The sequence below is a fragment of the Monodon monoceros genome, unplaced genomic scaffold (assembly GCF_005190385.1).
Source record: "Monodon monoceros isolate NGI ecotype Baffin Bay Population unplaced genomic scaffold, NGI_Narwhal_1 Super_Scaffold_21, whole genome shotgun sequence".
Taxonomy (NCBI): Eukaryota; Metazoa; Chordata; class Mammalia; order Artiodactyla; family Monodontidae; genus Monodon; species Monodon monoceros.
Window position 1 is genome coordinate 78058862 of NW_021703778.1, and position 9727 is coordinate 78068588.

General features: G+C 52.1%; 1 protein-coding gene across 1 annotated transcript in view; it reads right to left on the bottom strand.

Annotated features, from left to right (window-relative positions):
- Positions 1-9089, bottom strand: part of PSTPIP1 (proline-serine-threonine phosphatase interacting protein 1) — a 48802-nt gene extending 39713 nt beyond the window's left edge. The window contains exon 1 of the mRNA XM_029237448.1: positions 8627-9089. Coding sequence (XP_029093281.1) covers positions 8627-8659 — 33 coding nt within the window. The 5' untranslated portion in view covers positions 8660-9089. The remainder of the gene's footprint in view (positions 1-8626) is intronic.
- Between the last annotated feature and the right edge of the window lie 638 nt (positions 9090-9727).

Genomic DNA, 9727 nt, shown 5'->3' on the forward strand with positions numbered 1-9727 from the left:
CCCAATTCAAAAGTAGGCAAAGGACTTGAATAAACATTTCTCTAAAGAAGATATACAGATGGCCAATAAATATAAAAAAATATGCTCAACATCATTGGTCACTAGGGAAATACAAATCAAAACACCAATGAGGGACTTCCCTGGCAGTCCAGTGGTTAAGGCTCAGAGCTTCCACTGCAAGGGGCACGGTTCAATCCCTGGAAGGGGAACTAAGATCCCGCATGCAGCGTGGCACGGCCATATAAATAAATTTTTAAAAAATAAAATAAAAAGGCAAAGTTTAAAAAAAAACAAACACCAAAGAGATACCACTTCATACCTACTAGGATGGCTATGATTGGGGGAAAAAACACACAGAAAATAACAAGTGTTGGTGAAGATGTGGAGAAATCAGAACCCTGTGCATTGTTTTGTTTGGGGTTTTTTTTTTGTCTGTTTGTTTGAAACCTTCGTGCATTGCTGATGGGAATGTAAATGGAGCAGCTGCTGGGGAAAATAATTTAGCAGTTACTCAACATGTTAAACATAGGATTACCATATGATCCAGCAACTCCACTCCTAGGTATATACCCAAAAGAATTGAAAGCAGGGATTCAAACCAGTATAAGTACACCTGTGTTCACAGCGGCATTATTCACAATATTCAAAGTGAGGGAACAACCCAAGTGCCCAATAACAGACAAATGGATAAACAAAATGAGGTATATACGTAGAATGGAATATTTTTCAGCCATAAAAAGGAATGAAATTCTGACACATGCTAAAATATGGATGAACCTTAAAGACATTATGCTAAATGAAATAGGACAAATACTGTCTGATTCTACTTATATGTGGTCCCTAGCACGGCAAATTCATAGAGACAGAAAGCAGAGTAGGGGGTGAGAAGAGGGATATAGGGAGTAATTATTTAAGGGGTACAGAATTTCTGTTTGAAATTTGAAAAAGTTCTGGAAATAGATAGTGGTGATGGTTGTACAACATTGTGAATGTGCTAATGCCACTTAATTGCACACTTAAAAATGGTTAAGATGGTAAATTTTACATTACGTATACTGACCACAAAAAAAGTAATTGTATAAGGTTATAAGGTTAAAAAAAAAACGAACCCTCTACCCTCTACTCATTCACAAGTGAGTCAGATGAGGTCACGTAAATGGTAAAAGCCAGATATATGCTCATTTTCAGCAACAGCGATACATCCGAAACACCAAAGTTATCTACACCAATGGTTCTCAGCCTTGGCTGCACTTTGGAAACTGGAGAACTTTGAAAAATACTGCTCCTCCACCCCGAAATTTGCATGCAATTGACCTGTGGCAGTGCCTGGGCATTGGTATTTTTGATCCCTGTCACATTTCTGATCTTATCTCCAACTACTTCCTACCTCTGTCACTCTGCCCCAGCCACACAGGCCTCCTTGTCCCTTGAAGAGGTCAAGCATTCTCCTGACTCAGCCCATCACCCCCTTTTCCTCTCCAGTATAGCTCAGCTTCCGCTTTTCCATTTCTGCAGTTGGGAAGCCCTGATCCCATCTGGCTGCCCCATCCCCACCCAGGCTGCTAGTCTCTGGAGCACCAGCAGACACTTCCTGTTGCCCAATAGTGGGTGGCCTGTCAACACCAGCAGAAGAGGATGTCACTCACCCGCCTCCTCTGTCACTCATTGCTCAGGGTACCAGGTCTCGGCAAACCACCACACACTCTCACTGACGCCAAGGGCTTTCTGAACTGGCCTGGGAAGGTAGCAGTCAGGTCTAGCCCAGCAGCCCCAAAGTCCAACGGAGTGGTATCCCCAGGCCCACATCCCCTCTATAAGCCTCAGTCTTCTCTATAAAGCAGGAATAAGAATACCAACCTCATGGGGCTATTGCATCTTGTCACCTGAAGCCATAGGAGTGACTCTCTAATGGTGGAATTTAATATGCAACGGTGAACAGAGTTGGGGAGGCATCCTGAGACTGGGAGGATCCACATATGAGGCTCACCCTGTAGGTGCCTATCCAATTATAAGTAGGGATCCCTTGGGATCTGTTACTGGTCTGCTAACTCCTGATGCTGAGCAGAAGAATGTGGTCCCCTGAGCCTCTCTATCTTCAAAGCCTTTATCTTAGGTGAGAATCACTCTGACATCCTACAGATGAGGTAACTGAAGTTCAGAGAGGGGAAAGGATTCTCCAGGTTCCCCTCAGCGAGTGAGGGTGGAAGCTTCACAGAGGCCTATTCCCCATTCTGAGACTGGAAGACAGGGAGTGACTGAGCCCATGAGCGAGGGGCCTTCCGGAGCTAGCACAGCAGGGAGCCCTAGCATGGGCAGCCCGCAGGGCACAGGGTACCACTCTCTCTAGCTGGACGTGAGGCAGTTTCAGTTTCCACAAGTTCCCTCCATCTTGTGGTTTGCAGCGTCAGCCAGGCTCTAGGCAAGGTGGGCGGGCATCCTACCCACAGCCTGCCGCCTCCAAGCCTCTGCATGAGTGGAAACATCCATCCCTGGAGAGGGTGCAAAAAGGAAGAAAGCATCTTTGCCTTCACTCAAGGTTGGTCAAGACCTTTCACAAGCCGGCAAGGGCCTTCCCTTCCTACCAGTCACCCTGCACAGTCCTCTGGGCCAGAAAACCATCTTGCAAACCCACTGTGCCCTCTCCCCCTTCCACACCTTTGCCTGCACCATTCCTTCCACCTGGAGCACCCTCTGCCCTCCTGCCACCTCCCAAATCCTCACCAACCCTTCCAAACCCAAGCAAGGCTCTCCTTCTCCATCCCAGGAGCTGGCAACCCCGGCTGGGGGGAGGTGCCAGGAGCAGCTAGGAAAAGTCCATGAGTTCCTGGGAATTGGATCAAAAAGAGGGTCTGGAGAAGCAGATCTTGTTTTCCACCAATAATAAAATCAAAGGTGTGGGTTATGTTCTTGGCTCAGGACACCGCCTCCAGGAAATCCTACAGGAGAGCATCTGCAGGCATCACAACGGCAGGGCAAACACAACCACAGACCTCTGCAGTTACCTATTGCCATTAGACAGCCAGCCGTGTCCTGTGGAGTGGGCGCTGAGGAACCAAGTTCTCAGGTCCCAGCGGGCACACGCGCCACAGAGTGTGCACAGAGTACGTGGAAGAGTTCATGCTATTGAGCTACAAATGTCGCCTAAAAACACCATCTTGGCCTTGAAAACAGGAATTGCTTAGCTGTGTTTTTAAATATTTTCCTTTTAATGAAATACGTAATCCGTGATCACTTGCAGAAAATTATGGAGAGAAAAATCACATTACTTCCAAAACCATGGAAACCAGTGTTAACCTATAGGGAGCCGCCCTTATATCCAACAGGAGTTATAATTGAACCAAGAACTGGTCAATTGCCTTGGAGTCAGGGGCAGAACGGGATGGGGTCCGACAGAGCTAGGTGGGTGCCCCTGCTTTGTCCTGGACATATGACCATGAACTAGGCCCTTGACCTGCCCATGCCTCCGTTCTGCAGACAGGAGGACTTTGGCAAGTCTTTCCCTGCAGGGTGGGTTTGGGGACACACATGGAATGACTGTCGCAGTGCTTGGCGCCTAATAGGCACTGTTGCCGCTCCTCTGGGGATGATTTAAGTAGCTGGGACTCAGAGAAAAAAATCTTCACAGAACAGGAAATAAACATTGTCTTTTTCATTTTTAGTTGTGTAATTTAATTTTTCAATAGGTAATATATTTGCATGGTTCAAAAATTAAAAACTATAAAAAGATACATAGTGACAACGCTCACTGCCACCCAGCCCTGTAACCCATCAATCGCTTTTCTCTGACTCCCTGCAAGGTCATCAATTTAATTAGTTCTCTGTGTGTCTTTCCAGAGACTCTCGTTGTTAATACAAGCCTGTGCCGACATAAATGCTTATTTCCCCCATTTTTCACAACAGGTTGCATACAAGACACACCGCTTGGCTCTATGCTTTTTACACAGAGCACCATGCCTTGAAGAGCTTTGCAACCAGCACAGAAAGAGAGTCCATCCTCACCCCTTCTGACAGCCATGGCCAGGGAGACATTGGGAAGGCAGTAGGTGGCGGCAAAGGAAGGACAGCCAGGGGCCTCCCTCCCCCACCTCCTGCCTCTACAATCCCCTGTTTCTCGGGAGGACACCCTCCTCAGCCACTGGCCCCCTCAGCCTTCAAGGCCACAGGGCCCTGCCCTGCTGCAAGTCCACCCACAAAGCCTGAGCGGCCTTAGGTTCCCAGCAGAGCCCCTCCAGGCCCAGTCTTCCCAGCCCCTTCCAGGTCCCTCTGGTCCCTCTTTCCTGGATGAAAAGGCTCCTGCCCAGCCAGAGGACTATGAAGGGTCCCAAAGTGATGGCTAGTGCCAAATGCTAGAGAACTGGGCCCATTCTCTCACCCAGGAATGCCTCCTCTTCTGGGAAGCTACCCAAAGACGTAGTCCTCAAGTGCAAAACCTTGATACACAAAGATCTACCCAGTACATCACTGTCCAGAATAATAAATAATTGGTAGTAACCTAAATGTCCAACAATAGGGGATTGGATAAATAAATCACAGCATGTCCACCAAATCCACAAGCCGGAGGACCATGCAGTCATTAACAATGGTGTTTTGAAGATGAGGAAATCATACCCAGGCCCACACACATTCAAAACAGAATTATGCTGAAAAGAGGGTCGTCCCCACCTCAGTCTCCTCCTCTGTGGGGAACCTCAGAGTCTCAGAACTGGGAAGGAGAAGAGGCAACAGTAGCTGATCAGACACACGGGGCCTGAGTCCCCTCTCCCCACCCTCACCCGGTGCATCCTGGGTGAGTCATTCCCCCACCCAAGGATGTGGTACCTCCTTCTGTCCTCTGTTGGGGAGCTCAGCTCCTCCCAGCTTGGCACAGAGGTTTCCAGATGAAGCTGGAGCCCAGCCTCAAAGGGGAGAGATGTGATCTCAGGTCAGAGGGAAAAGTTCAGGCCTGTTCTCTCTGTCCCCATTGATGGTTCCTGCCCAAAGCCGGGCGGCAGGGAGGGAAGGGCAGGGAGTGAGAGGTAGTATATGCGGCCCTTACTTTTCCTTTTAACAACCCCAAGTGGGACAGGATGTGGATCTTAATAACACCTGGTCCAGACGTAGATTTTCCCTCTTGAAGCAATATCCAGTGACTTCTTTGCAAAGGCAGTTGGACATATAGGTCTGGGAGGCAATGAGGGGGTAGGAGGGGAAAGCGCAGCTCGGAGCACCCCTCTGGGTATGCCCCGTGCCTGGCCGTGTTATCAGAGAAGCTCAGTCTCCAGCACTGGATTCTGGCCTCCTTGAGGGCAAGACAGTCTCATTCATCTGATTGGACGTGGGGGTGGGAGGCCCAGCTTAGGCTACCTGGTAGTGAACCCTTCTCAACAAACATTTGCAGAATGTAACTAAAGTAAAATGAAGGAGAAGATAGGTTCAGGAAGGGATTAGGACCGTGGATGTATTTACTGTTCATTCCCTTATTCTATAAACATTGACTGAACACATACCCCACTCGCCAGCCCTATACTGAGGAGGCAGACAGGTGTTTCTTGCAATACAGTTTGGCAAGGAAAGCTGTGTGTACTGGGGAAGGGGGGTGGTATCCCCGCATTCTGGGGGCTTCTGTGCCGCGCGGTGCTGAGTCAGGTTATATGAGCTCTAAGTCCCCTTCGGCTCGAGCACCTGGCATTCTCACCCTCAGCCTCGTCTCACCAACAGCCCCTGCTCTGCGGCCCAGCCGCAAACTTCCTGCAAAGCCGTGATGTTCTGTATCACTGTGCGTGTACAACAGACATCAAATGATCCCTTCCCTCCCCCTGCGGCTAGGCCCGCCCCTGCCTCACTCCCACAGCAGCCTGCCTCTGAACGTTCTGCTGAAGATAAACGCAGGCTATAAATAAATACCGTGTGGCCACACTGGCAAAAGTTGCAAATATCGGCGTACTGAGGGACGGGACCGGTCTGTTCCCATGCTGAATGTTCCCACCACTTCTGAACCACTATGTCTGCCTTTTATAATTTTTGTGTCTCCTCTTGCTATCAGGCTACCAGCTATCTGTGAAACCGTCTCTAACAGTTCAGGCCCACCAGTATTTAACCAAATGTAGATCCCTACTATTTGCTGTATCTATAGGTTAAAAGACCACACGACCAAGCTTGTTATAACTGTGGGTAAAATCAGAGTTCATGGGCCCTAACCACTATAGGGCATCTCGTATGAGTAAAGTGTATAAGCTTCAATGCAAGCTCTTAGCTCCTCAGAAAACACTTCTGTTTCCCTCCTCACAACGGAGCTGGTGCGCCTTGGACTGGGGTGGGGGAAAGCCAGGGGGAGGGGCAGGCAGGCCCCTGTCCCTAACACCCCCATGGCAGTTAGATCATTAAGTCTTTTCCATTTAACAGATTTGTCTGTAAATTGGGCTTTAAAAGACTTCTATGGACCTCATCTGATCTTACTTCTCTGGGAGGTGAGAAGGACAGTTTTTCTCCCTCCTCCACCAACGTGGCCCAAAGATCCAGTGATGGGCCCTGTTGCTAGAAGAGCAATGAAGCACCTGGGCGAGAGTCCACACACTGGGGCCAACCTGTCCGGTTTCATCCCAGCTACATGACCTTGGGCAAATGACTTAGGCTCTCTGTGCCTCAGCCTTCTCTTGTGAATAATAGGGATAACAATAACATCTACCTCCTTGGTTTAAATGGGTGAATAGATACATAGTCCTGAGAACAGGCGGCTGGCACATCTTTAAGGCTCAGTAACTGTTAGCTGTCCTCGTGGGCTGAGTGGGGCTGAGCTCCCGTGAGAGGTGTTAGAATTCAGAGCCCTGGGGGCAGTGGTGCTGCCACCGACCTTCTGGGGCATCTGCCCAGGCTCAGTGTGAGAGGCTCCCACTGGCCACTTCTCCCGTTCTGCTCCAGCCTTCCCTAGGGAAGCTGCACCCTCACCCCAGGCCCAGGAAGCGAGCAGTGGCGGAGAGGGGGCACCTGTAGGCCGTGAAGCCCGCAGCAGCTCAGAGGTGGGGAGAGCACAGAGCGTGGGCGGGATACCGCTCAGGAAGCTGCCACAGGTGGGCTGCTGCCACCATACCCTGCTCTCCCTCATGTACCATCCCCCGCTGCCCAGATCCTGCCTTAGGGCTATTCCTTGGCCCAGCTCTGTCCTAGGGAAGGTGGACCCAGGGGCTCTGGGCTGGGACAGATGTCCTGGAGCTAAAATATAGTCAAGATGTCCTGGCCTGCCTTGGGCTACTAAGCACCTGGATTTTCAGGCCCTGTCCTTTCCCCAGACTTTGCACTCCAAGTCAGAGCAGTGATGTAGTGACCCACTGTCCGGCCTGTCACCCCACCCCTGCAGCCCCTCGCCCCTTGCCCCTTGCACGGGCCCCATTTGCCAGCCTGGTGCTTGGAATGGGCCGAGCCAGGTCTGCCTCCCTTGGCTTCTCTGGGCCGGTCCCAGCCCCTCTTTGTAGATATGGGGAAACGGAGGCCCAGAGAGGCATCCCTCTGCCCACTGTGCAGTCAGTGCCGGCGGGAAGCAGGCCACTCACACGCTGGCCACGGGCCCCAAGCGGAGCGTAGTCTGGGAGGCAAGGAAGACCTGGCTCGTTAGCTTTCGTCCTCCTGGCCGGAGGCCCCAGGAAAGAGCCCAGGGAGGCCAGGCTGTTGACTGAGGCCGTGCGAAGTGAGCAAAGAGCCAGGTGTCCTCTGCAGGGCTGGAGGGGTTCCCTCAGGACAGCCACATTCCCCAGCGCTAACCAGAGAGGTCTCAGCTTTTTCCTGTGAGCCACTGGGAACAGCCAGAGCTTGGGGAGCAGAGGGAGAGGTTGAGAGACAGCTGGAAAAAAGCTGAAGGGATCTGGGGTCCAAACTGGGCTTGCGGGCTGTGTGGCCTGGGCCAAGCATTTCACCCCCACGAGCCAGCTGGGTGCTGGAATTTCACAAGGAAAAGGCTTGATTTATATGTGCACTGGATTTAAGAAAGCCAGCAAGGAATTGCCCAGCCCTGTTGCCTCTTCAAAGGACCCCTGAGGTCTGCAAGGAAGAGGGGTTGGGTGAGGGGAAGAGAATTCCCATTTGGCGCTCCAGCAAGGTGCGGGGAGTTTGTTACCTCACCTTGTTTTAACCCTCCCATCCAGTTGGTGCGTTTATTAATATCTCTCTCTACTATATAGATGGGGGAAAATGGAACTCAGATAGGTTAAATGACTTGTCCAGCCTCTAAATAGCAGAGCCAACATCCAAAGTCAAGTTTTTCTGGTCCCCAAACCTGACCCCCTCCCTCCTTTGCCTCACAAGACCTCCTCGAGCTCCCACCCATATATCAGACACTCCTAAAAAGTTCCTGCTGTGGGGAGAGGGTCACTCAGGGGAAAAACCAGCCCTGGGAGCACAGAGACTATCCCCCACTCATTGTGTTGAAGTTTGCAGAGAAATCAGTACCCCAGACTGAGGATCCCCTTCACCTTCTGACTCAGAAGCAGCCCAAGTCACCTCCACGATGATAAAGACCAAAAATCAACCACTATTTTTATGAGAAATCCCCCTCTTGGAGCCGCATCCCCACCCACCACCCCCGGGGAAACTTCGGCCGGACTGGCCTCCCCGGGGCCCACACCACTGGCTCAAACCGGCAGCCGTCTTCACTCACCCAAAAGGCATCTTTGAACTGAAGCTGGGGCATCTTCCTCAGCCGACTGCCACGGCAAAGCTTCCTCTCCTGCCACAGACAGGGCTGAGTGAGGGCCAGGAGGCAGGCGCACCGTCCCCGTCCTGGCAGCGCTGGCCCAGGGCCCCCCTTCCAGGCCGGCGCCGTCTGCAGTGCCTCAGAAGGCAGCTGTAAGCCAGAGACTGCTGGAGGGAGGAAAAGGGCTCAACCTGTTTTGTTTGGGGCTAGAATCAGCAGCAAAATGAGGAAGGGCTGGTGCCCAGTGATGGGAGGGCGGGTCCCAGTGTCCGGCCCGGCCCCTCACCAGCCCCGTGGAGACGGAGGACACAGCCCAGGCTTCAGGACTGAGAGCAGGGATGCCAGCCCCGGGCTGTAGGGAGGCAGGGGCCAGTGGGAGACGCAGCCCGGGGCCTGTGCAGGTAGGTTTGTGCAACCTCCCCCAGGGCAGGCTCCAGGGCCGTCGCCCCACAGGAAGTGGAGCTGCCGTGCTCCCCTGTGCAGCCCCGCCTGCCATCTGCCACCCAGCTACTTGCCTCCACTTGCCTCCTTCCGATGCCCTAGCTGGGCCATTCTCAGAGGCCATAAACTTAGGGAGCCTGAGGCCCACTGAAGCTGTGGGTAAGGAGGAGGGCAGGATCCCAGGTGCTGTCACCTGCCACCCCAAGCCTCACCCCAGACTGGGTCCACAGACGCTAGACTCTCCACCCCTCACCAGCAAACCAAGAACATCATCAAACCCTGGGTGAACGTTGCCCCAATCCACATCCTGAACTCAAGGAGCTCACGGTCTGGGTGCAGACAGAGCTTTGTGCTGGGGGGAGCCGTAAAAGCACAGAAGTGGGGTGAGCAGGTAACTAGCCAAGGGGTAACAGCCTATGGATACTGCCTTCCCTCCAAGTCCCCAGGTTAGGCACTCTCTGGGGCAGGAAGCCCCCCTCTGAAGATGGCGTCTTCAGGCTGGAAGAATGTGGTTGGACCGAGAGACACAGGATTACAAAGGCATAAACGTGGGAGTTTGAAAAGCCAGGTTGAGGCCCCAGTTTCTGTTCTGTCTGGGCCTTACCCTTCAGAGGGACCTTAATC